The sequence below is a fragment of the Columba livia genome, chromosome 28, assembly GCF_036013475.1.
Source record: "Columba livia isolate bColLiv1 breed racing homer chromosome 28, bColLiv1.pat.W.v2, whole genome shotgun sequence".
Taxonomy (NCBI): Eukaryota; Metazoa; Chordata; class Aves; order Columbiformes; family Columbidae; genus Columba; species Columba livia.
The window spans coordinates 2606782-2631778 of record NC_088629.1 but is presented as its reverse complement, the minus strand read 5'-3'; the positions used below and the strand labels follow the sequence as shown (position 1 = coordinate 2631778).

Sequence of the window (24997 nt, the reverse complement as noted above, 5' to 3'; positions counted from 1 at the left end):
CGCTCAGTACCGGGAGAGGAGGATGGATGGGGGGGACGCGTTTATTTCTCATGCTGGGACCGGGCACCGATGAGGGTCTTGGCCGTGGGGCAGCCCCAGCAAAGACAGGGGGGCAGGAGCAGGGGCCGCTGCCCCAGTGACCCCCCAGCACTGCAGGACTGGGAGCACTGAGGCCGGACTGGAGCGCTGGTTGTGCTCCTGCCACCAGCATGGGGAGACGGGGACGCCCCCCCAGGGCTCCTCGGGGGGGGGTGGCCCCTCTCTGGGGGGGTCCTGTCTCCTCTCGGGGGGGCTCAGGAGCAGCTGCTTCTCCGCCGGCGCAGCAGCGTTATGGGGTGGCTGCCCCCCCCATCCCCCTCCTGGTCGCTCTCACAGCAGCGCTGGGGACACAGGGTGGGTCGGAGGGATGGGACATGAACCCCCCCGGGGGACAGGACCCCCCAGGAGAGAGGACACCTCCCCCAGGGGACGGGGCACCCCAGGCAATGGGGACACCCCCATTGCGCATCCACTGCACAGCCCCCCCGCGATGTGGGGGGCCAGGTCCCCCAAAGCTCCTCTGCCCCCACCCAGCCCGTGCCGGGGGGGTCCGGGTGCCGCTCACCAGCTCCTCGTCCTCCCTCCTCAAGCCGCAGAGCAACCGCGTGCGGCAGAGCCGGTTGCAGGCAGACACCATGTTATAGGAGAGCTGGGGGGGCAGGAGGGTGGGGGTCCAGGGGGGGCCACTCCTCTGCTCTGCCCCCCACCCCACAGCACTACGTCCCCCCATAGACCCCCAAGACGCAGCCAGCCCTGGGGTAGAGCACAGCCCAAGGTCCTTCGGGACCCTGCAGGTGGGGGGACCCCGCTGCTGGGTGACCCCCCCCAGGCCAGCACCCCCTTCACCTTCCACTTCCTGCGAGCGTTGAACGTGCGGAAGTTCTTCATGTTGATGGAGGAACGGCTGCGGTTCAGCGCCTGCTGCCGGCTCCGCGGCTGCCGGGCAAGGACACGGCGCTGTCACCGTGTCCCCAACTGCTCCCGGGGGTCTGGCACCCGCCACCCCCCGTCCTGTCCCGTCCCGTCCCACTGACCTTGAGCCAGGGGTGCTCCAGGCACTCGGCCGCTGTCATGCGGTGCCTGCAGCACAGTGGGTGAGGGGGGCAGTGGGGGTCCAGCCCCACACACCCACCATGGGGACAGGAGTGGGATGGGATGGGATGGGATGGGATGGGATGGGATGGGATGGGATGGGATGGGGTGGGGTGGGATGGGATGGGATGGGATGGGATGGGATGGGATGGGATGGGATGGGATGGGATGGGGTGGGGTGGGATGGGGTGGGATGGGGTGGGGTGGGGTGGGTTGATGGGATGGGGTCGGGTGGGGTGGGGTGGGGTGGGATGGGATGGGATGGGATGGGATGGATGACGGGATAGGATGATGGGATGGGATGGGATGGGATGATGATGGATGGGATGGGACAGGAAGGCATGGGATGGGATGATGATGGATGGGATGGGACAGGAAGGCATGGGATGGGATGATGATGGATGGGATGGGATGGGATGGGATGGGATGGGATGGGATGGGATGGGATGGGATGGGATGGGATGGGATGGGACAGGAAGGAATGGGATGGGATGGGATGGGATGGGATGATGGGATGGGGTGGGATGGGATGGGATGGGATGGGATGGGATGGGATGGGATGGGATGATGGGATGGGATGATGGGATGGGATGATGGGATGGGATGATGGGATGGGACGGGACGGGATGAGATGATGGGATGGGACGGGATGATGGGATGGGACAGGGACAGAGACAGAGATGAAGACGGGGATGGGAACGGGGTGGAGATAAGGATGGGGACAGACACAGATGGAAATGGAGATGAATATGGTCACAGGGCTGGAGAAGGAGGTGGGGATGGGGACAGGGGGACAGGGACTCACCCCGGCTCCTTCACCAGCAGCTGCCGGATGAAGTCCTTGGCCGTCTCGGAGGTCTGGCTGAAGCAGCGCTCCTCGAAGTCATAGTCACCGGCCAGGATGTTGGAGAGGGTCTCGGCATCTGTCTCACCCTGGAAGGGGGACAAGCCGCTGAGCCTGCAGGGACACGGCAGAGCCCCTGAGTGCCGGGACAGCTCCAGCGCGGCCCCCCCAGCACCCAGGCTCGCCCGCACCACGGTGCCCCCGTGCCTCAGTTTCCCCCGACCGCAGGAACCATCGCCCCATACTCACAGGATGTAGGTGATGACCCCGATGCTCCTGAAAGACAGAGGTGGGGGTCTGGCGCTGCCCTCCCCAGGGTGCCCCCCATGCCCCATGGCACCCAGGGGGGTCCCTACCTGCCCCCCAGCTCAGCCCATCACCCCAGCCCCTACTCCTCACCACATGTCGGTCGCCGAGCTCAGCGGCTCGTAGTTGATCACTTCAGGCGCTGGGGGCAAACACAGAGCCGGGGGGGGACATTAGAGGGGACAGCACCACCCTGGCCACCTCCCTCCCCCCATGCCCGGGGGGTCCTGTTGCCACCCTGGGGATCCCTTCACTATGTCCCCACAGAGCAGCGCTGCTCAAGGACACCCCTGGGGACCCCCCGACCCGTACCGATGTACTGCGGGGTCCCACAGAGGCTCTTGAAGGTGACACCGTCCTCCAGGCGCTGGGCCAGCCCAAAGTCAATGATCTTGATCTGGGGCTTGGGGACGTCCTTGTCCTGCAGCATGATGTTCTCGGGCTGCGGGGACGAGGCCGGGATGGCGGGGTGACGGGGGGCACAGTGGGGTGACGGGGGGCACAGTGGGGTGGCAGGGGGCACAACGGGGTGATGTGGGGCACAACGGGGTGATGTGGGGCACTGCCCCAGCGAGGGGAGCAGCACCCAAAGGCATCCCAGGGAGCTGGGCAGGATGCGGCTGGAGATGCCCAGGGGGGGATGCAGCCCCTTATCCCCCAAGGAGTGTGGCCGGGGGGTCCCCATGGACACCTTGAGGTCGAGGTGGGCGATGCAGCGGCTGTGCAGGTACTGCACCCCGCGCAGGATCTGGCCCAGGAACTCGATGGCCTCCTCCTCCGACAGCATCTCCTTCTCCGCGATGAAGTCAAAGAGCTCCCCGCCGCCCACCCTGCGCGGGGCGAGGACGGGGCCCGCTCGGCCAGCTCCGCGCACGCCACAAAACGGGGTCCCCCCCCACCCCGGGACCCCCCACTCACAGCTCCAGGACAAGCACCATCTCGGCCGCGCTGGCGAAGAGGTCGTGGAGCCGCATGATGTTGGGGTGGTGGAGCTGGTGCAGGATGGCGACCTCCCGCTCCACCTGCGCCCGCTCCGGCCCACGCCGGCTCCTCCGGTGCCGCCGCGTCTTCACGAACTTGGCGGCGTAGAAGGTGCCGGTACTGCGCTCCCGGCACCGCTTCACCACGCCGAAGTGGCCGCTGTGGCGAGGGATGAGCTGGGGGTGGCCGGGGGGAGGACCCAGGCGTCCGGCTGCCCGCCGCGTGGGTGGGATCCCCTTCCCGCTCACCTGCCCAGCGTCTCCAGCACCTCATACAGCTCCTCCATGTTACCCGGGGTGGGGGCGGCCGCCAGCCCCTCGCTCGCCGTGTCCATGTCCTGCGGGTCCACACCAGCACTGGATGTGGCCCAGGCGGGGACCCCCACCCCATGGGAAGCACCACAACCCCTCCCACCCCGGCACACTGAGCTCCAACCGGCGCTCCTGGTTAGCACCGAACCCTCCGACATGTGGCAATTTGGAGATAGGGGTGGGCAGGAGATGCTTGGAAACCCAGCAATGAGGAGGGGGCGACACCAGCCCCGTGTCCCCCACTGCACTGGGGAATTTATATTATTATATTATTTATATATTATTATGTTTTATATTATTATAAGGGATGTAATTCAAATAGGGGGTAAATCTGCCTCCATGAGCTCATGGCCCCTGGTCGCGCTCCGCAGCCCCCGAGGGCACCACTCACCTGGGTGCTGTCGGGGGTGGCCCCTGCGCCCCCCCCGGCCGGGACACCGCGCTCGGCCATCACTGCAACCACAACAAATGGGGGGTGAGGGGCCTTGGGCTGCTGGCCCCACGGCAGCAGCCAAAACCAAGCTCTGACCCCCCCCCCATGCCTCAGTTTCCCCAGCTGCAAGGTGGGGTCAGGGACAGAGATACTGGCCAGAGCGGGGGGGCCCCCCACAGGAACAAACAGCTTGATGAGGGAGCACAAGACCCCAAGATGCTGACCCCGTCCCGGCCGCCTGGTTTGGCTTCATCCCAGCGAATATGGGGGGCCCGATCCTGCCCCCCCACGCACGCTGGGGTTCGCCTCCCCCAAAGTCGGGGTGCACCGCAGCAAGGGGTTTGCTCCCCCCACTTCTGGGGGGGATTCGGGCATCACCAAATGGGTCACCCAGGACACGGTCCCACGTGGGGGGTCCTGGGGACAGAACCCCCTTGTGCTGGTTGCCTCCAGCCCCCCCGGTGTGTCCCCATCCTGTGCTGGACCGGTGTCAGCACCAAACAGCGGCCAGGACCCCTCCAACCCCGCCATGGTGGCACTAAGGGACAGTGATGGGTCCCCCCATCGCTCACCCCTCCTCTCAGCCTGCTTGTGCCCCCCCCGGCCCCCTAAGCCTTGCTCTGCACCCAGGTGTCCCCAGCCGGGGACAGGGACAGTGGCGGCTCATGGTGACGGTCCCCAGGCTGCTTCGTGTGAGGAGGTGACCGCGGCTGGACCTGCGGCACCGTCCCCACCGTGTGACACAGCCACAGGGTCCAACACACCGCCCGTGGTCACGGCGTGTCCGTTTGTCCCCTGGGGATGGACACAGGCAGCCGAGCTCCCTGTCGCTCGCCTGACAGCCCCTCGCACCACGCTGCTTTTGGAGGGAGGGAAACTGAGGCACGAGCGGCCCCACATCACCCAGCGAACACCCCAGCACCGGCCAGAAAACGGGGGGACCAGGGCAACGACCCCACAGGCTGCTCCCCAGTGCCCCTCTGCCAAAAAGCACCCAGGACCCCCGACCCCCGCAGCCGGTTCCGATGCACCGGGGTGCTCGCCGAGCCCCGGGCTCCCCGCGCCAGGATGGATTGCTGACCCCGGCGTGCCGGGGGCCGGCACCCTCACCTCTGCACCAGGGCCGGCACACGCAGCTCCGGCCGTGCCCGGCAAACCCCGGCGGGTCCTCGAGGTCCCGGCGCTTCCCGGGAGCTGCGGCTCCTCCAGTGTCCAGCGGGACAAGCCGTGTCCCCCTGGTCGATGTCCCCAAGGCACCGCGGCCGCTCAGTGCCCGTCAGGGTGAGGATTGCGAGCAGGAAACCCGGCTGACCGGTGACAACACTGCGCGGCGGCCGCCGAGGGGAAGCGGAGCGGAGGGTGTGAAGGTGGCGGGGAGGGACGGGTTTCTTAAGGTGGCGAAAGCCGGGGCTGGTACCACACCGCGTGCCGGGGGCACCATCGCACCCCGGGGCTTGCAAAGCCACCACCCAGCACACCTGGCCCAGTGTCACCCAGTGCCAGCTCCAGTCCCAGCATTGCACTCGCCAGAGCCTGGCACTGCCGGATGGGGCATCCTGGCCAAGCCTGGCGCTGCCGGGATGGGGCGTGCTGGCCAAGCCTGGCACTGCTGGATGGGGCGTCCTGGCCAAGCCTGGCACTGCCGGGATGGGGCGTCCTGACCAAGCCTGGCGCTGCCGGGATGGGGCATCCTGACCAAGCCTGGCACTGCTGGATGGGGCATCCTGGCCAAGCCTGGCGCTGCCGGGATGGGGCGTGCTGGCCAAGCCTGGCACTGCTGGATGGGGCGTCCTGGCCAAGCCTGGCACTGCCGGGATGGGGCGTCCTGACCAAGCCTGGCACTGCTGGATGGGGCATCCTGGCCAAGCCTGGCACTGCTGGATGGGGCATCCTGACCAAGCCTGGCACTGCTGGATGGGGCGTCCTGGCCAAGCCTGGCACTGCCGGATGGGGCGTCCTGACCAAGCCTGGCACTGCTGGATGGGGCGTGCTGGCCAAGCCTGGCACTGCCGGATGGGGCGTCCTGACCAAGCCTGGCACTGCTGGATGGGGCGTCCTGGCCAAGCCTGGCACTGCTGGATGGGGCGTCCTGGCCAAGCCTGGCACTGCCGGATGGGGCGTCCTGACCAAGCCTGGCACTGCCGGATGGGGCGTCCTGACCAAGCCTGGCACTGCTGGATGGGGCGTCCTGGCCAAGCCTGGCACTGCCGGATGGGGCGTCCTGACCAAGCCTGGCACTGCCGGATGGGGCGTCCTGACCAAGCCTGGCACTGCTGGATGGGGCGTCCTGGCCAAGCCTGGCACTGCGGGATGGGGCGTCCTGGCCAAGCCTGGCACTGCCGGATGGGGCGTCCTGACCAAGCCTGGCACTGCCGGATGGGGTGTCCTGGCCAAGCCTGGCACTGCCGGATGGGGTGTCCTGACCAGTCCTGGCCGGTGAGGCTCAGAGCCGGCGCTGCTGGCAGCTGCGATGTCCCCATGTCGTCCCGGGATGTGCCCAGATCCAAGAAGGCACCGCAGCCTTCCAAATGACACCGGATCCCACCGCTCCTGACACCGCATCCCAGCTCCCGGCACAAGGCCAGGCTTACCGAGCCCCGCTGCCCCCGCAGCCGGTGGCACCAGATGCCGCGATGTGGACGGGACGAACAAAGAGCCCTTTGCGGACGTGCCAGCGAGTGGGTGGTGCAGAGGTGCCGGCGAGACCTGTGCCAACACAGCCCATGCCGAGGGTCCTGGCGTCACACCGGTGTCACGCTGGTGTCACCCAGTGCCCCTGCAGCCTGTGCTGCCCCACACGGCCTCGCCGTGACATCTCGCCATCGCACAACAGCTCTTGTGGCTTCAGTTGCCACTTCCTGCCCTTTGCAGGCAGCGGAGGCAGCGGCGCAGGCAAAGCGCAGGCAAAGCGCCGGCAAAGCGCCGCCTGTCCCGTGGCGCCACCATGGACCCCCGCGTCCCGGCGTGGCTGGGCGGAGGTGGGTACAGGGGCTGGGAGATGGGGCTGGGGTCTGCACGGGGCTGGATTTGTGCCGGGATGGGACAAAAAAGGCCGGGGGGCAAACCCCGAGCAGGGGACTCCGGACGGACAAGCGCTGGGGCAACGCGGGTGCTCGATGGGGAAGGGGTGCAGGATGTGGGGGTGCGGGAGCAGGAGTGGGGTCCCCTGCCCACCCCTGCCTTTTCCAGCCCCTCTGAGTGGGGAGATCCAGCCTAGGAAGGGCCCATGGAGCTAGGCCGGGCTTTACTCTGTTTTAAGCCCGATTTGACCCACACTCACATCACTGCGGGGGGTGAAACGAGCACAGTGCACCCAGGAGCAAAATCCCCCCGAGCTGCCTCTCTGAGACCAAATACTGGGTGAGAAAGTGGGGATGAACCCCCCACACAACACCCCTACCCAGACGGGGGACCCCCACGAGCTGGGGACACCATTGTCCCCAATGGCACGGCCACACCCGGGCAGGACCTGACTTGAATTTGCCTCCTTGGCGCTCCCCGCGTTGGCTCGTTGTGGTTTGGGTTGTTTTGTTTCGCTTTGTCAGCCACCTCCCTGCCGATACGTCCCTGGGCGCCGCCGCCGGTTACGGACACCGTTCCGGCCCCCCGGTTCTCCCCGTCCACCAGCGCTTTGCTCCTCCGCCGTTCCGGGGTCACCGTCCCTTCTTGCCGCCCTGGGGAGAAGCAGAGTGATGAGCCCAAGGATGGGGGACACATAGCAAGACACCCCTCACCCAGGCGGGGGGCAAGAGCAGCCCATGGGGGGTCATGGAGCCCCCACGTCCCAGCGCCCTGTGGGCAGCGATGGGACACGGTGCCATTTTGGGACCCCAGGGGAGGTTTTGCTGTGCTGAGCCTGTTTCTCACTGGGACAGGGGACCCCATGGATGGCGACCGTCCCCTCTTCAGCACCTTCAGACCCATTGGTGAGGACAACGTGGCCAGTGGCAGGATAGGACCCGACACAAGCCTGATCCAGCCCCAGGGAGCGGAGCAGCCCCCGGGACACGGCGACACACACAGCACGGTGGGACATTGGGCTGCAAAGGGTCCGTCCCCCCCATCTCCCCATGCCAGCACCCCCGAGCTCACCCTCCCATGGGGACAGGGTCCTCGGCGTGCAGCAGGAGCCCTGCGGGGAGACGCGGGAAGTGGGTCCGGCATGGATCCATGGCAGCGGGGGCAGAGTCCCCATCCCAGCTGCATCCCCATCCCATTTGTGTCCCCATCCCAGCTGTGTCCCCATCCCAGCCATGTCACATCCCAGCTGTGTCCCCTTCCCAGCTGTGTCCCCATCCCAGCCATGTCACATCCCAGCTGTGTCCCCTTCCCAGTTGTGTCCCCATCCCAGCCATGTCACATCCCAGCTGTGTCCCCATCCCAGTTGTTTTCCCATTCCCAGTTGCGTCCCCATCCCAGCTGTGTCCCCATCCCATTTGTGTCCCCATCCCAGCTGTGTCCCCATCCCAGCTGTGTCCCCATCCCAGCCATGTCACATCCCAGCTGTGTCCCCTTCCCAGTTGTCTTCCCATCCCAGTTGTTTTCCTATTCCCAGTTGTGTCCCCATCCCAGCTGTGTCCCCACCCCATTTGTGTCCCCATCCCAGCTGTGTCCCCATCCCAGTTGTGTCCTCATCCCAGCCATGTCACATCCCAGCTGTGTCCCCTTCCCAGTTGTGTCCCCATTCCAGTTGTGTCCCCATCCCAGCCATGTCACATCCCAGCTGTGTCCCATTCCCAGTTGTTTTTCCATTCCCAGTTGTTTTTCCATTCCCAGCTATGTCCCCATCCCAGCTACGTCCCCATCCCAGCTGTGTACCCATTCCCAGCTGTGTCCCCATCCCAGCCATGTCACATCCCAGCTGTGTCCCCATCCCAGCCATGTCACACCCCAGCTGTGTCCCCATCCCAGCTGTGTCCCCATCCCAGTTGCGTCCCTGGAGCGGAGCACCCCTGGGGCACACGCTGCCCCACATCCTCACCTGAGCCTCTGTCCGCTCTCTGTACCCATCCAGGTCCCTCTGGTCTCATCCCCAGCCGAGGTGGCCCCGCGGCCGGAGCTGGTGGCCCTGCGTGCCCGGACGAGGCTGTGGTTCGAGCAGACGCAGGCGGGGAGGCTGAGCGCCGAGGGCGAGCTCCCCGCCTGGTTCCACGGCTTCATCAGCCGCAGGTGAGCACGGGGGAAACTGAGGCAGGGGATGGGGCGGCAGCGGCCAAGGGCCACGTGGCCTTTTCAGCGTCCCCACCCCGTGGCTCTGAAATGGGGAGCTCAACCCCCTGGCTCCCGCAAAGGGGGTGAGGGCGAGCGGCTCTGAGCCCCTTCCCGCAGGGAAACGGAGCAGCTGCTGCAGGATCAGCCCCCCGGCTGCTTCCTCGTCCGCTTCAGCGAGAGCACCGTCGGCTTCGTGCTGTCCTACAGGTGAGAGACCCCCCGGGCCCCCCAAGGGGCCGACGCGGCTGATCCCCGGCCGTGCCGATCCCGTCCCGCGGCCGCTCTCCCCAGGGGCAGCGACCGCTGCCGGCACTTCGTCCTGGACCAGCTGCCGGACGGGCGCTACGTGATCCTGGGCGAGCGGAGCGCCCACGCCGAGCTGGCTGAGCTGCTGCGACACTACAGCGCGGCCCCGGTGACACCGTACAATGAGTTCCTGACGGTGCCGTGCGCTCGGGTGAGGACCTGCTGCCCCCTCGCTCCCCGCAGCCAAAAATGGGGAGTTATTCCTGCTGCAGGGCTGGACAAAATCCAAGCTGGTGGTGCCATCGTGGCACCCCCGGACAGGAGCAAGGAGCCGAACCGCGGGTGGCACAGCCGCACCACAACCACCGTCATCTCTTGCTGTAGGACGGGCCCCGAGGAGGGATGTGGATCCCAACCGGCGGCGCTGCTGCCTGTTCCGCACCCAGCGAGGCGCCAGCAAACCTCCCGGCGTACGGCACCGTGTCCAGGGGACCCCCGGGAGCCCGGCCGGCAGCCGTGGACACCCCGATGCACACAGAGCCCGGTGCATGGGGAGCCAGCGCCAGGGAGGTGATGGTAGGACACAGGGGGGGCAATTTGCCATGGATGGGACCACGGCCTGGGTACAGCTCTCATGAGACAGGGACACGGCTGGGACGGGGACACAGCTGGGAATGGGACACAGCTGGGATGGGGATACAACTGGGATGGGGACACAGCAGAGACGGGAACACGGCTGGGATGGGGACACGGCTGGGATGGGGACACAACTGGGATGGGGACACAGCTGGGATGGGACACAGCTGGGATGTGACACAGCTGGGATGGGGACACAACTGGGATGGGGACACAGTTGGGATGTGAAACAGTTGGGATGGGGACACAACTGGGATGGGGACACAGTTGGGATGTGACACACCTGGGATGGGGACGAAGCTAGGAATGGGACACAGCTGGAATGGGAACAAAACTGGGATGGGAACACAGCTGGGAGTGGGACACAGCTGGGAGTGGGACACAGCTGGAATGAAGACATAGGTGGGATGGTGACACAGCTGGGATGGGGACACACCTGGGATGGAGGCACACCCAGGACGGGGACACAGCTGGGAATGGGGACTCTGCCCCCGCTGCCATGGATCCACACTGGACCCACTTCCCGCCTCCCCCCGCCCTGTCCCCTCTGTTCCCCAGGCTCCCTACGTTCCCCCGCCGCTCCCAGCCAAGGTCGCCTCCTCGGCCGCAGCCCCGGGGCCACGCAGCCCCCCCAGTCCCTGCGCTGGGGTGCACAGAGGAGCCGCCCCCCCCGAGCCGCCCCAGCCCCCCGACGCCAAGTACCAGCAGCTCCTGTGCTTCCACACCTACGCGGAGCCCCACGAGGGCATCGCCCCCGCGCCGGAGGAGCCCATCCCGTTCTACGCCGTGGGCCACGGGGGCAGCCCCCGCGCGCTCCCCCAGGAGAACATCTACTCGGAGGTGGCGCTGGCCCAGCAGGACCGTCCTGCTCTGCTCCCCAGGGCGGCCCGAGGTCCCTTCTCCACGCTGCCCCCCAAGTGCCACATGCCCCCCAGGTCGGCCCATCGCCGGCTCCTGCGCAGCGTGTCCAGCCAGGCCTGCAGGAGGCGGCAGCTCCCGGCGGCGCCCGGGAAGGACCGAGGAGACCCCGGCGCGGCCACCGAGGTGCGTCCGTCCCCATGGCGGGTCCTGCGCCGGAGCCGCCTGTTGCTCCAGAGCTCGGTCCCACCGCAACATCCCGTGGTGGCTCCGGGTTCGCTCTGCACTGGGGTGATGTGGGAGATGGGTCCCCAGGTCCCTAACCCAAGTCCAAGCTGAGGGCTGGGAGGGTGAAGGACCAACTTTGCCCCCCAGGCACTGCGTCCAGCTCTGGGTCCCCAGCACAGGACATGGAGCTGCTGGAGAGGGGCCAGAGGAGCCACAGGAATGATCCGAGGCTGGAACAGCTCTGCTGGGGACAGGCTGAGAGTTGGGGTGTTCACTGGAGAAGAGAAGCTCCGGGGAGACCTTAGTGCGGCCTTTCCGGGCTTAAAGATGGGACAGACTTTTGAGCAGGGCCTGTTGTGATAGGACAAGAGTGATGGGTTTAAACTAAAGGAGGGAGATTCAGGCTGGATAGAATGAAATTGTTGCCCTGAGGGTGGTGAGAGCCTGGCCCAGGTACCCAGAGAGGAGGTAGATGAACCATCCCTGAGACATCCCAGGCCAGGCTGGACGGGGCTCTGAGCAACCTGAGCTGGTGACGATGTCCCTGTCATGGCAGGGGGGGGCACCTTTAAACATCCCTTCAACACAAACCATCTGTGATTCGACCAGGTCCTGGCTCTCAAGTCAAACCTCCACCTGCTAAGACACAATTTCACGGTCATTTCCCTCCACGGATTCCCCAGGTCGCAATGACAAACCCTGCGCTGGAGTTTGACGACCCCATTTACGGCCGGAGGACCAGAGTCACAAAGCAAGACACAACCAGGCCCGGGCAGGATGGGCCCCAGAACATCTACGAGCAGCTTTCTGGAGAGCAGCTCTGAGCCAGCGCACAGGTAGGGCTGAGGAAAGACCTCTGGCGGGTTTGGAACCACTGGTGCATCCTCTTGGAAAAATCCTTCTTCTCTTCTCACAAGTCTTGGCTTTTGCTGCTCTGAAATGGCTAAAAGCAGAGCAGGAGTCAGCGGTGATTTCCCTCCTCAAACCTCCCCTCTAGTGCTGAACATGAGCCATTACACACCAAAACGGAAAGAGAAGAGGAACCGGCCGCTCGGGGCTCTGGCCCATCCCAACCACCCCAAGAGAAGAGTTTGGAGGAGCAGATGGAGCCCCAGCACAACGGGCGAGCGAAACATGGGGAAAGGGATCAGCAAACGCGGGTCTGAAGGGATGAACCCCCAGCACTGAGCACAACCCGCTGGGGTCACACCTGACAGACCACACGGAGAGAACTCCCTGCACACGTATTTACGGAGAACCCCAGGATGTGAGGGGTTGGAGGGCCCTGGAAAGCCCATCCAGTGCAATCCCCCCATGGAGCAGGAACACCCAGATGAGGTTACACAGGAAGGTGTCCAGGCGGGTTGGAATGTCTGCACAGAAGGAGACTCCACAACCCCCCTGGGCAGCCTGGGCCAGGCTCTGCCACCCTCACCCCAAACAAGTTGCTTCTCATCTTCCAGCGGAACCTCCTGTGTTGCAGTTTGCACCCATTGCCCCTTGTCCTGTCCCTGGTTGTCACCAGAAGAGCCTGGCTCCATCCTCCTGACACTGCCCCTTTCCATCTTGATCCCCAGCAATGAGTCCCCCCTCAGGCTCCTCTTGTCCAGCTCCAGAGCCCCAGCTCCCTCAGCCTTTCCTCACACGGGAGATGCTCCACTCCCTCCAGCATCTTGGTGGCTGCGCTGGACTCTCTCCAGCAGTTCCCTGTCCTGCTGGAACTGAGGGGCCACAGCTGGACACAAGATTCCAGATGTGGTCTCCCCAGGGCAGAGCAGAGGGGCAGGAGAACCTCTCTGGACCCAGCTGGTCTCCCATCCAAGCACTGACCAGGCCTGACCCTGCTTAGCTTCCCAGATCAGGTGTTCTCAGGGTGCTATGGCTGTGTATCTGTTCGGTCTCCCATCCAAGTACTGACCGGGCCCGACCCTGCTTAGCTTCCCGGATCAGATGAGATAGGGCGTTCTCAGGCTGCTATGGCTGCATATATACATATATATATACACATACATATATATATACACATATACGTAAAATATATGTTTCTCAAGTGTATCCTTATAGTGTCTGAACTAAACCCTTTATTCAAGGGCAGAGCAGAGGGGCAGGAGAACCTCTCTGACCTACTGACCACCCCCTTCTAACCCACCCCAGGTCCCATTGGCTTCCTGGCCACAAGGGCCCAGTGCTGGCTCATGGTCCCCCTGCTGTCCCCAGGACCCCCAGCTCCCTTTTCACTGCTCCAACAGCTCATTCCCAACTTACACTGGAACCTGGGCTTGTTCTGCCCACATTCAAGACTCTACACTTGCCCTTGTTCTATTTCATTAAATATCTCCTCACCCAGCTCTCCAGCCTGTCCAGCTCTCTGGATGGCAGCACAGGTTTCTGTCCCCAGTTGTGCGACATCAGCCTCTCCACCAATAAACCGAAGGTGCTTCAGCCGTCCCGAGGAAAAAGCGACACCCCGAGCACCTCGCGATGGAACCAGGCCGGGTTCGGTTCATTCAAAAGTTTATTCCTTTTATCAAATCTCTTCTCAGAGGATTTTTTCCACTGTACACATATGAATAAATTACTCAACAGTAACTTTATTCTGGTCGTCCAAATACTCCAAACGGGCTCTGCAAAGTACTAAAACATCCAGGGGGGCTAAACTAGAAATCAGATGATTTTAAAATATTCTAAGAAAAGACGTCATTCCTGGGGGTTGGTTTGCTCGTTTTAAACAGGTAACACGGGAGAAAAACAACCTCTTGGAGTTCTTCTAAATGGAATAACAAACACGAGCTGGTTTAGGTTCCAACCAACACAACCCTTAGCGGCGGGAATGTAAGTTCAACAACCAGACCAGCTCTCCGCTCCCTTCGCTGAACAACAAACCGAGCGAGGCCACCGAGATTTGGCTACGGAAACGCGGATCTGGCCAGCAAGGCTGCACATGATTTGCAGTCGTTATTGCTTAGACCTTAAATAAAGATTGAATGTGTAAAAGATAAGGCCGGACGCTGTCTCCTCTTCCCAGCCAGGAGGGGAAAGTTAACGCTTAATTGGAAGAGTTGGGAGGTGTCATCTGTGTCGGCTCGGAGGGAATAACGTCGCGCCGTGGGGTGGAACACGCGCTTCAATACGTCTGGAGGGCAGCTCGGTACCAGGGGGGAGGAGGAAAAAGGGGGGAAAAGGAAGGAAAATGTACATACACACATGGATTTTATCCCAAAGCCCTCAGCGCCGGGCGAGAGATCCACAGGGCTTTGTGTGCGTTGCTCTGCGCTTCTCTCGCAAGCTCCGGCCTGTAAAGGTTCCGGTTCGAAACGCACGGGATGGCGGAGCTGAGAATAGAAACACCGACTTAGCCACGCTTATCAACACCCAAAGAGATTGGAGTCGTTCGCAGGAGCGCTGGATTACTGCGACACGGCAAGCGGCCATGAGGATGCCTCTAATAAAAGGATAAGAAAACCAAAGCAACGAGCTTGCTCCTGAAACTCCGTCTTTTCGAAAGGAAAATTACATTCTCCAGGAGCCTGAGAAAGGAGCAAAGTGGGAATTGGGGGTTGATTGAATCTAAGGGTCCGGCGATGAAGGAGGAGCAGCCCCCGCGCCGGCCGTGCGGCTGCGTCGGGACGGTCGCCACGCACAGATTTGGAACCTTTCACATTATAAGAAGCTCTAGGGGAAAATGATGGGGTCGGTTTGCATTCAACCTCTCCCCCGGCAGGCGGGGAACGGCGCGTCCCCCCCGCACCGAGCAGCCCCCGATGGCCACGGGCAGCGCTGAGCGCCGGGAGGGGCCGAACACAGACGGTCACCTGGGCCAAGAGCCAAACGAGCGGGACGGAGGCGTTAGAATCCGTATTTGGCTTGAGTCTGCCGTCGGCTGAGCTTGTTTTCAGACCATGTGTTTTTCAGTTCCAGTTCTCTTTCCTTCGCCTGCAGAAACGGAGAGGATTAACATCAGTGCTGACTCGGCAGGATGGTGCCCTCCCCTGCCCCGCTGCCGGGGATTACAGAGCGCTCCGGCCTCGTTAGGGGAGTTAGCACAATTATCTTGACAGAGGCCTGAATTAATAGGGCCGTGGAGGCGTTTCATTCACGCCGAAACGCTTCGCCGGCGGGACGTTCTCAGCAGCCGCTTTGCCGGCCGCACGGCATCGATGGGAAGCAGAGAATCGGGAACACAGAACAAGGAGGGGAAGGGGAAAGCGAAATGCAAAACAAGGCAAAAGCTGAGCGCGGTGAGACGCTCGGGACCGTGACGCCGCTGCCGTGAGGCTGTTTGGGTCAGTGGTGGTGGGGCAGCTCTGAAGCAATGAGCACCAAACGGCCCAATCTACCGGTTTTGGCGTGGGGAGGAGCCCACTCACCTGGTGGATCAGGTACGTGATCTGGTGTTTCCTCCTCTGCTGTCCCGTGGGTTGATCTCCTTTTCTCTAGAAAGCAGAAAGATGAACGGTTAAAGCCTGGAAAAATACCAACCCAGGGAGCAAAGCCAGACAAGAGCTTTTCACAGAGTCCCAGAGTGTGAGGGGTTGAAGGGCCCTGGAAAGCCCATCCAGTGCAATCCCCCCGGAGCAGGAACACCCAGATGAGGTTACACAGGAAGGTGTCCAGGCGGGTTGGAATGTCTGCACAGAAGGAGACTCCACAACCCCCTGGGCAGCCTGGGCCAGGCTCTGCCACCCTCACCCCAACAAGTTGCTTCTCATCTTCCAGCGGAACCTCCTGTGTTGCAGTTTGCACCCATTGCCCCTTGTCCTGTCCCTGGTTGTCACCAGAAGAGCCTGGCTCCATCCTCCTGACACTGCCCCTTTCCATCTTGATCCCCAGCAATGAGTCCCCCCTCAGGCTCCTCTTGTCCAGCTCCAGAGCCCCAGCTCCCTCAGCCTTTCCTCACACGGGAGATGCTCCACTCCCTCCAGCATCTTGGTGGCTGCGCTGGACTCTCTCCAGCAGTTCCCTGTCCTGCTGGAACTGAGAGGCCACAGCTGGACACAAGATTCCAGGTGTGGTCTCCCCAGGGCAGAGCAGAGGGGCAGGAGAACCTCTCTGGACCCAGCTGGTCTCCCATCCAAGCACTGACCAGGCCTGACCCTGCTTAGCTTCCCAGATCAGGTGTTCTCAGGGTGCTATGGCTGTGTATCTGTACAGTCTCCCATCCAAGTACTAACCGGGCCCGACCCTGCTTAGCTTCCCAGATCAGATGAGATGGGGCGTTCTCAGGGTGCTATGGCTGCATATATTTTATATATATATATATGTATATATATATGTATATATGTTTCTCAAGTGTATCCTGATAGTGTCTGAACTAAACACGTTATTCAAGGGCAGAGCAGAGGGGCAGGAGAACCTCTCTGACCTACTGACCACCCCCTTCTAACCCACCCCAGGTCCCATTGGCTTCCTGGCCACAAGGGCCCAGTGCTGGCTCATGGTCCCCCTGCTGTCCCCAGGACCCCCAGCTCCCTTTTCACTGCTCCAACAGCTCATTCCCAACTTACACTGGAACCTGGGCTTGTTCTGCCCACATTCAAGACTCTACACTTGCCCTTGTTCTATTTCATCACATTTCTCCCGCCCAGCTCTCCAGCCTGTCCAGGTCTCGCTGGATGTTTCATATTAAACCGCTGTGGGCAGATTCCAAGTAGCTCCATTGGTCTCTTAAGTCTAATTATTGATAAAGAGTCCCTGTCCCCTACCCTGGTGACTGCACAGTTTGTAATACAACCCCAGCTGTGGCTGAAACAGGGACTGGACAGAAACCCCTTCTTGGCCGCACCTTGCTGAAGGACTTCATGGTCTTCTCCTCCGTTAGGGACTTGGTCAGCCACTGCTGGGCCCCGCTCAGCTGATCGTCACCTTTGATATCCACAAAGTTGATCTCTTCCCTGCCCCGATTCCGTTTGCCTTGCAGGCGCTTGAACTGGAAGAAGAACAGAAACAACCGGAATTAAACTGGCCCATCACACACCAACACCAGCCTGAGATCAGTGAAGGTCAACAGGGACAACGGGACAGGCGACACCAACCACCTTTCCAGCCAGGAGTTTAATTGTCTTTAGGACAGTTCTGCTTTGCTACAGATCTGGATATCTTCAACTACCAAGCGTGGAAGTTATAACCACGTTTCCCCACGCCGAAGGGAAAACACGTTTACTCGCACGTTCAGAAAACCCATGGGCTGCTGGGTCTCTTGTTTTAAGCGCTAAGGAAGCCCCTGAAGTTTTGCTGCCAACACATTTGCCAACTGGAACACAAATCCACCCCCAAAGTGAAGAGGCCTATGGAAGGGAGCGAGCAGAGGCTGCAGCTAATGAGCCCAGCAGTTTCTAGATGAGATCAACACCAGCATAGGAGGCTTTTTAAACAGGTTTTGAGCATTTGAGATAAGCGGGGAGCTCACGGCTGTGTTAAAGGATGTACCATGAAGGGATCTAACCTTGTACCTCAGCAATCAACGTCCTCATTCCACACACCTCGTCTGCCCTATGAGAATGAGACCAGGCTTGGAGGAAACAAACATCAGCTCCGTGTAAAGCAAATCCCTGAGAGCAGCAGCCAAGCAGGTCGGCCGGCAGGACACCCCACGTGTCCCCAGCGCAGAGCGACACCCCAGGGAACAACCCAGCGTGAGTCGGTGTGAAGCACAGGTCATGCTGGCGGGGCAGGAATGGGGCTGCCAAGTGGGTCCTGTCACACAGGCCCAGGCTGGTTGGGTTGAAGGGACCTCTGGAGATCCCCCAGACCTGCCCTGCGGGGGCACGGGCACCAGAGCACAGAATGACAGAATGTCAGGGGTTGGAGGGCCCTGGAAAGCTCATCCAGTGCAATCCCCCCATGGAGCAGGAACACCCAGATGAGGTTACACAGGAAGGTGTCCAGGCGGGTTGGAATGTCTGCACAGAAGGAGACTCCACAACGCCCCTGGGCAGCCTGGGCCAGGCTCTGCCACCCTCACCCCAACAAGTTGCTTCTCATCTTCCAGCGGAACCTCCTGTGTTGCAGTTTGCACCCATTGCCCCTTGTCCTGTCCCTGGTTGTCACCAGAAGAGCCTGGCTCCATCCTCCTGACACTGCCCCTTTCCATCTTGATCCCCAGCAATGAGTCCCCCCTCAGGCTCCTCTTGTCCAGCTCCAGAGCCCCAGCTCCCTCAGCCTTTCCTCACACAGGAGATGCTCCACTCCCTCCAGCATCTTGGTGGCTGCGCTGGACTCTCTCCAGCAGTTCCCTGTCCTGCTGGAGCTGAGGGGCCACAGCTGGACACAAGATTCCAGGTGTGGTCTCCCCAGGGCAGAGCAGAGGGGCAGGAGAACCTCTCTGACCTACTGACCACCCCCTTCTAACCCACCCCAGGCACCACTGGCCTTTCTGGCCACAAGGGCCCAGTGCTGGCACCACTGAACAGAGTCTGGTCAATCCTCTAACACCCACCCTGCGATATTTAAAGGCATTGAGAAGATCCCTCCTCAGTCTTCGAATCACAGATGGTTTGTGTTGAAGGGACGTTTAAAGGTCCCCGAGTGCCATGACAGGGACATCGTCACCAGCTCAGGTTGCTCAGAGCCCCGTCCAGCCTGGCCTGGGATGTCTCAGGGATGGTTCATCTACCTCCTCTCTGGGTACCTGGGCCAGGCTCTCACCACCCTCAGGACAACAATTTCATTCTATCCAGCCTGAATCTCCCTCCTTTAGTTTAAACCCATCACTCTTGTCCTATCACAACAGGCCCAGCTCAAAAGTCTGTCCCATCTTTAAGCCCGGAAAGGCCGCACTAAGGTCTCCCCGGAGCTTCTCTTCTCCAGTGAACACCCCAACTCTCAGCCTGTCCCCCAGCAGAGCTGTTCCAGCCTCGGATCATTCCTGTGGCTCCTCTTCTTCCAGGCTGAACAGACCCAGCTCTCTCGGCCTTTCCTTGTTATAAAGACACTCTGCAGAGTTCTAGCAGAGCTCGAATACAAATTTCACAATGGAAGAGACAGTAAAGTGCCAACCGCTTCGTCGTCTATGAAGGAGGAGTCGGCGCTCGTCTCCTGCGGCGCTGCCTGGGCCGGTTCCACCTCCTGGTAGTAGCCGCTGCTGTAATAATCCTGCCAGCAAAAGGAAAACGGGTTGGTCGCAAGACAAGATCCATCCTGGAGCAACCACACGCGAAGCCGAAGCCCCGAATCGCAAACGTCGCCCTGTGCGCCGCTGCTTTGTCACCCAAAGGTATTTGATTCAGCCCCAGGGAGCACAGTTACACACGCTCCTCCTCCCAAGGCTGAGACAGGGAGTCCTTCATCATCATTAATCACACCTCGTTACTCTGGCACTCCTGAAGAGTCCAGGGCGTCTTTTTTATGAGGTACTCAAAAATCCTTTGCTGAATTACTAGAAACAACCTTGAGACAGCAGCGATTCTGCACCCCGACAACAGCGGGGCCGTTTGAAAACAAGCAGTTATTAAACATTTATCCAGCAAAGAGCATCTCTGGCTCTCGCACAGCGGAATCCTGCCGTGCTAAGTGCTCCTCAGCCCAGCTGGCTTCCCACAAGCTCCAGTAACTAATTCAGAGCCTGTTTTTCAGAGCTTCACCTCCTCTAGTTTGCCAACCCACCTGATAATAAGCGCCGGCCTCGCCGTATGCGGCAAACTGGCCGTACTGGGTGCCGTAATCCTCTCCCGGTTTGGGCAGCCAGCCGTGCTGGGCGCCGCTGGAACCCGCGTCCGTCTTGAACTCCAGGGGAGCGTTGGCAGCAGCGTCCTGGAACTGCGGCTCCGGTTCCGTCCCCGGCGGCGGCTCCTCCGTGCCCGGGTACAGGAACGGCTCGGCGGGCGCCAGCCCGGGCTCGCTCCTGTCGGACAGGGAGAAGTAGTTTTCCGGCTCGACGTCTTCATCGCTGTCGTCCTCCTCCTGCGTGATCTGCTTGGTTACCTGCAGGGCGGCGCTTTTCGCCGCCGCTTTGATGGCCGACGGAGACGGAGTCGTGGGCACCGGCGGCTTGGCAGGGGGTTTGGATTTGGAGGAGGTTGGCGCCTTGGCGGGCTTGGAGTCGGAGGCGTTTTCTCCCGCTTTCCTCGAGAAAGCGTGGGGTAAAAGTAACCGATTGGTCTCTTTCACCGACAAGTTTTTGGGTTGAGGAAGCAAAGCCGACAAGCCGGTGCCCTCGCCGTGGCGCTGGAGACGTTCATGGTGCAAGAAAGGAGAGAAATGAGTGAGATTCTCTATATTCCATGACTCCCCGCCAATTATCTCCTGCAATTCTATCCACGTTATTGGGTTGCTCGGCACAACCGTTTGTGACTCCGACCGCACCGCGGGGCTTTTAAGGGAAATGTGGCGCTTGCAAACGTCACCGGCTTCCCAAATTAAGATGTATTTTTTGCTGAACTTTAAATTGAGGAAATTTCCCCAAAATAAAGACATGACGCTCCACGGGATATCGGGAATTTGATATGCTAAGAGCCAATTAGAGCGGCCGATCCACACCAGTGGAACGTATCAAGTCAAGCCATTCTTTCCCATGTAACGCGTTGAATTGAAGCTCAATACGTACCTGATACGTATTTTTCTTCTTGACTGGTTCATCTTCCTCTGAATCTGACTGAGAAAGAAAAACAGAGCTTAGCACAACGTGAACTACCACAGAATCACGAGTTAAATGGCGACAGCGGGACGCAATCGGGCTCTTTTTCGGTCTCGCTGATGCGACCTGAACGTCTCGATGGGTTTCGAGCTTTGCGGAGCGCTTTAAAGAGATTACAGGAAACAAGGGCTTCTGCCGGTTTGCTGTGTGAATTATAAAACAGGCCAAAGACTAAGGCCATGCATAAATAAAACCAAGCCCAGAGCTGCTGTAAAAGCCACGTGTTGCGTTTTGGAGAGAGATAACGCCCAGGGGGACAAACCAAAGGGACAAGAGGCGTTTTAGGGACAAAGACAGAAGGAGGACTTTGGGGACAGGCCGAGGTGCTTCCAGGAACCGCTGGGACCGGCTGCTTTTCAGGTACTTTTCTCCCATTGACATTCATCCCTTCATATGACATTAACAACCTGTAATATCTCTATTAAAAGCCAACACGCTGGACTGTGGAGCGGGGGGAGAAAGGAAACAAACCCCCTTTTGTTTGAGCTTATTTCTACTCAACACAAGCAACACAAGAGCCCAAACACCTGCGTTATCACCAAGCGCCTGTTCCAAAGAGAAGGTGAGTGAGCAAAAAGCGGGTCCCCTGTATCACGGTATGTTTGGGATTGGAAGGGACCTCAAAAGCTCACCCAGTGCAATCCCCCCGGAGCAGGAACACCCAGATGAGGTTACACAGGAAGGTGTCCAGGCGGGTTGGAATGTCTGCACAGAAGGAGACTCCACAACCCCCTGGGCAGCCTGGGCCAGGCTCTGCCACCCTCACCCAACAAGTTGCTTCTCATCTTCCAGCGGAACCTCCTGTGTTGCACTTTGCACCCATTGCCCCTTGTCCTGTCCCTGGTTGTCACCAGAAGAGCCTGGCTCCATCCTCCTGACACTCCCCCTTTCCATCTTGATCCCCAGCAATGAGTCCCCCCTCAGGCTCCTCTTGTCCAGCTCCAGAGCCCCAGCTCCCTCAGCCTTTCCTCACACGGGAGATGCTCCACTCCCTCCAGCATCTTGGTGGCTGCGCTGGACTCTCTCCAGCAGTTCCCTGTCCTGCTGGAACTGAGGGGCCACAGCTGGACACAAGATTCCAGGTGTGGTCTCCCCAGGGCAGAGCAGAGGGGCAGGAGAACCTCTCTGGACCCAGCTGGTCTCCCATCCAAGCACTGACCAGGCCTGACCCTGCTTAGCTTCCCAGATCAGGTGTTCTCAGGGTGCTATGGCTGTGTATCTGTACGGTCTCCCATCCAAGCACTGACCGGGCCCGACCCTGCTTAGCTTCCCGGATCAGATGAGATGGGGCGTTCTCAGGGTGCTATGGCTGCATATATTATATATATATATGTATATATGTTTCTCAAGTGTATCCTGATAGTGTCTGAACTAAACCCTTTATTCAAGGGCAGAGCAGAGGGGCAGGAGAACCTCTCTGACCTACTGACCACCCCCTTCTAACCCACCCCAGGTCCCATTGGCTTCCTGGCCACAAGGGCCCAGTGCTGGCTCATGGTCCCCCTGCTGTCCCCAGGACCCCCAGACAGCACTGCAAGACTTAGTTCCCGCTCCCCGAGGTGTTGGTAGATCGCTCTTAATCGATGCTGTTTATCAATCAAAGCTCTTCCTCCAGCTGTAAACGAGCTGAAGCTTCGCGGCTGCACCAGGGGTAGATGTGACTGTCACCTCCGCGCTGGGACAGTCCCAGAGGGGGGAATGGAGCTGAACAGGGACACCCATAGAGAAAATAGAAGCGACCATCCTTTCCCTGCTCACGCCAAGGGATTCAGTGCTCCCTCGGGCTCTGAAAACACAGGTTAAGAGGGAAATTACTTCCTAAGGGTCTGGAAGCCTTTAGATAAGTTTTCCTGTCTATTTATTACTGATTTATCGACTAAACTAAAGAGAAAAGCAGGTTTATTTGGGATATACCCCTGCTGTGTAGCTTCACATCATCAACTCGTTAACATCTGCGATAAATAAAGGCGCGGATAATCTGGGGTTTGCTGTATTACGATGATAAATAAGGTTTCTAGATCAGTTTAATTCTGCAAAGCGCTTTAGGATTCGGGCCAGGCCAAACCTCCCCATAGATGCGACAACAGCAACAGGCAGCGCGTTGGGACCTCGCTGCGTTCTGATGGGAGAGGGCGAGGAAATGCGGTGGTTTATGGGCAAACAAACCCGGGTTGTGGGGGGGGGGATTGTGGTGGGGAAAGGATTCCACGCACAAATGTGGGGGGAGCGGGACCCCCCGGCTTGTTTCATACTCACATCTCCCGTGCGCAGCTCGGGCGCCGCGATCCGCACCGGTTCCGTCCTCTTCTTTGGCTTGGGGAGGCTCGGATCCCCCCCAGCCCCGGGCACAGCAGAGGCCGGAGCGGGGGGGGAGAGGCTGCGGGTTGGGGCGGCGGGGGCCGCGTTCTTCGGGGGCGGCAGCAGGAGCCCCCCCGGCCGGGGCTGCTCCCCGCTGGCGGCCGGAGCGGGGCGGGGGCCCATCAGGAAAGGAGGGGGCGGCAGCAGGGGGAAGCCGCTGCCCGGGGGGTGGTGAGGCGGGGGCAGCGGCGGCACCGCGGGGGGTTTGGGGGGAGGCAGATCAGCGAAGAGCCCCCGGGCCGGGGGCTGCTGGGCCGCGGGGGGAGAAGAGGAGGAGGATTCCTCCTCCTCGCCCGCGGCCTCCTCCGCATCGCTCTCCTCCTCGCTGCTGGCGTAGGCCACCAGGGACATGGCCCTCCGAGGAGGGCGGCCCTCCGCGGGCAGGAGCCGCTACGCGAGGCCGAGGATCCGCCCTCCCGGCTAGGCCGCGCCGCCGCCGCCGCGCCTTCAGCGACCGGAGCGGGGAGGAAGAGGAGGGCGGGGGCGAGGCTAAGCCGCCATGGCGGCCCCACCCCGTGCAGCGGCGGGGCCGCGGGCTCGGAGGGGCAGCACGGCAGCCCCGGCACCCGGCTCGGCGCGCCGCCACCGCAGATAATGGCTGCCGGCTGCGCGCCCCCCCCCCCCCCGCCAAGCCCTCGCGTCTCGGCGCCGCCGGACTACAACTCCCAGCGTGCCCCGCGCCCGCCGCCGCAGGCTCCGAGCGCTCGGCGCCGCGAGGCACCACGGGAAATGTAGTCTGCGCACCCCCCACCCCACCGGACCACCGCTCCCGGCGTGCACCGCGACGGGACGGGAGCTGACATGGCGGAAACGCCTCGGGGTGGCGGTGGGGAGCCTGGAGGGCAAGGCCGTGCCAGGCCCAGTCAACCCCAGCCTAGGCCGACTAGACCAGGCTTAGTCAGGCCCTGAGGTACAGCACGGCCTGGGCCGCCCCAGACGCCTCGGAGGCGGCGCAGCGCCGGGCTGAGCCGCGGGCCGGGGCAGCGCTGCCGTTCCGTTCCGGGGCGGGGAGGCTGGACGGGCCCGCCCGAGCCGCGCTCTGCGGGGACGGAACCCCCGGGGCCTCGGCGCGGCCAACCCGGCCCGCCCGCACTACAGCTCCCGGCGCCCCCCGCGCCGCGTCCCCGCCAAGACCCGTCTAGTCGATCACCGAGCCGGGCGGCGGAGCCGGGGCTGCAGCTCCCGGCGGGGTCAGCGCGGCGCCCGCCGGTCCCGGCGCGTCTCGGGATGCGGGAACAACCACCTCCCCATAGGCCCAGGCGGGGTCTCTCACCAAAGTCTATTTTATTAACCATTTCGCAAGACCCAGAGATTCTGTCCCACCCAAATGAGATGAGGCAAAAAGCGCCGTTTATATCCCCAAAAATCCCAGCCGCTGGGCTCGGTCCTGCCGGGTTTACCGACCCCACCTGCCTCAGTTTACCTGTCTCATTCATCTACTCCTAACAACCCCATCACCTTAAAACACAGAGTTCCTGGCTTTTTGGTTACCCTTCCCCCTGGCTTAACTTTTAAATAATGGGTTTAATTCCAGGATTAGTTGGGAAAGGCTTTGTTTTACATTAAGGGTTCGCAGTGTGGTGTCTCAGTCCTTCCCCCCCTGGGCTGGGGTGCTGGATCAGCTCTAGAAACAACATTCCTCCTTCATTCCTGCTCACCGGTTTCTGTAGGGGGTGCCAATGGGGCTCCCTCACGCTGGTTTATCCTTGAGCCGAGCTTAGCTGAGCCGAGCTTGGGCTCCAGAGACCTCCTCCTGCTTCGCTCTGCCCTTAATAAGACCAAAGCCGGGCTCTGCGTTTGGGTCCCTCACACAAAGCCGGAGG

The 24997-nt window shown here is 61.5% G+C and overlaps 4 protein-coding genes across 13 annotated transcripts in view; 2 read left to right on the top strand and 2 right to left on the bottom strand.

The window, feature by feature from the left end:
• CRABP2 (cellular retinoic acid binding protein 2) overlaps nt 1-24997 on the top strand; it is a 30162-nt gene that overhangs the window by 7 nt on the left and 5158 nt on the right. The window lies entirely within an intron of this gene.
• Nucleotides 19-7615, bottom strand: LOC135576611 (death-associated protein kinase 2-like). Of its 9 annotated transcripts, none has more exons than XM_065043307.1 (12): nt 7481-7615; nt 3965-4026; nt 3511-3599; nt 3200-3421; nt 2973-3111; nt 2594-2723; nt 2375-2423; nt 2225-2251; nt 1937-2089; nt 1074-1119; nt 886-975; nt 20-688 (listed from the first exon to the last, which is right to left on the bottom strand). In XM_065043307.1, coding segments are annotated over exons 1-12 (1368 nt in total). In that variant the 5' UTR covers nt 7482-7615; the 3' UTR covers nt 20-328. The 9 variants fall into 9 exon arrangements, with proteins under 9 accessions (XP_064899386.1, XP_064899378.1, XP_064899383.1 ...); XM_065043308.1 differs by lacking the exon at nt 7481-7615 and adding an exon at nt 5117-6510; XM_065043312.1 differs by lacking the exons at nt 3965-4026; nt 7481-7615 and adding an exon at nt 5117-6510.
• On the top strand, nt 6706-14376 carry SH2D2A (SH2 domain containing 2A). Of its 2 annotated transcripts, none has more exons than XM_065043315.1 (9): nt 6706-6984; nt 7882-8033; nt 9021-9175; nt 9335-9424; nt 9509-9674; nt 9848-10039; nt 10658-11143; nt 11869-12021; nt 12183-14376. In XM_065043315.1, exons 1-8 carry the CDS (start codon nt 6951-6953, stop codon nt 12007-12009), a joined length of 1416 nt encoding a protein of 471 aa, XP_064899387.1. In that variant the 5' UTR covers nt 6706-6950; the 3' UTR covers nt 12010-12021; nt 12183-14376. The 2 variants fall into 2 exon arrangements, with proteins under 2 accessions (XP_064899387.1, XP_064899388.1); XM_065043316.1 differs by lacking the exon at nt 6706-6984 and adding an exon at nt 7566-7695.
• On the bottom strand, nt 13683-23817 carry PRCC (proline rich mitotic checkpoint control factor). Its single transcript, XM_065043300.1, has 8 exons — nt 23073-23817; nt 20727-20774; nt 19787-20347; nt 19181-19276; nt 16968-17111; nt 15553-15618; nt 14998-15118; nt 13683-14517 (listed from the first exon to the last, which is right to left on the bottom strand). Exons 1-7 carry the CDS (start codon nt 23523-23525, stop codon nt 15032-15034), a joined length of 1455 nt encoding a protein of 484 aa, XP_064899372.1. The 5' UTR covers nt 23526-23817; the 3' UTR covers nt 13683-14517; nt 14998-15031.

What these genes read in the sequence shown, in the direction of transcription:
- LOC135576611 (XM_065043305.1), bottom strand. Translation starts at nt 3,731, where the DNA reads ATGTCGGAGGGTTCGGTGCTAACCAGGAGCGCCGGTTGGAGCTCAGTG. An exon ending in TCGCCCACCTCGACCTCAAG is followed by an intron (nt 2,724 to 2,972) that starts GTGTCCATGGGG and finishes TCGTCCCCGCAG; the next exon opens with CCCGAGAACATCATGCTGCA. An exon ending in TGGAGCACCCCTGGCTCAAG is followed by an intron (nt 976 to 1,073) that starts GTCAGTGGGACG and finishes CTTGCCCGGCAG; the next exon opens with CCGCGGAGCCGGCAGCAGGC.
- SH2D2A (XM_065043315.1), top strand. Translation starts at nt 6,951, where the DNA reads ATGGACCCCCGCGTCCCGGCGTGGCTGGGCGGAG. An exon ending in ACGGCGACACACACAGCACG is followed by an intron (nt 8,034 to 9,020) that starts GTGGGACATTGG and finishes GTACCCATCCAG; the next exon opens with GTCCCTCTGGTCTCATCCCC. An exon ending in CACGGCTTCATCAGCCGCAG is followed by an intron (nt 9,176 to 9,334) that starts GTGAGCACGGGG and finishes CCCTTCCCGCAG; the next exon opens with GGAAACGGAGCAGCTGCTGC.
- PRCC (XM_065043300.1), bottom strand. Translation starts at nt 23,525, where the DNA reads ATGTCCCTGGTGGCCTACGCCAGCAGCGAGGAGGAGAGCGATGCGGAG. An exon ending in CCTTCATAGACGACGAAGCG is followed by an intron (nt 17,112 to 19,180) that starts GTTGGCACTTTA and finishes TTCTTCTTCCAG; the next exon opens with TTCAAGCGCCTGCAAGGCAA. An exon ending in CCATGAAGTCCTTCAGCAAG is followed by an intron (nt 15,619 to 16,967) that starts GTGCGGCCAAGA and finishes TCTGCTTTCTAG; the next exon opens with AGAAAAGGAGATCAACCCAC.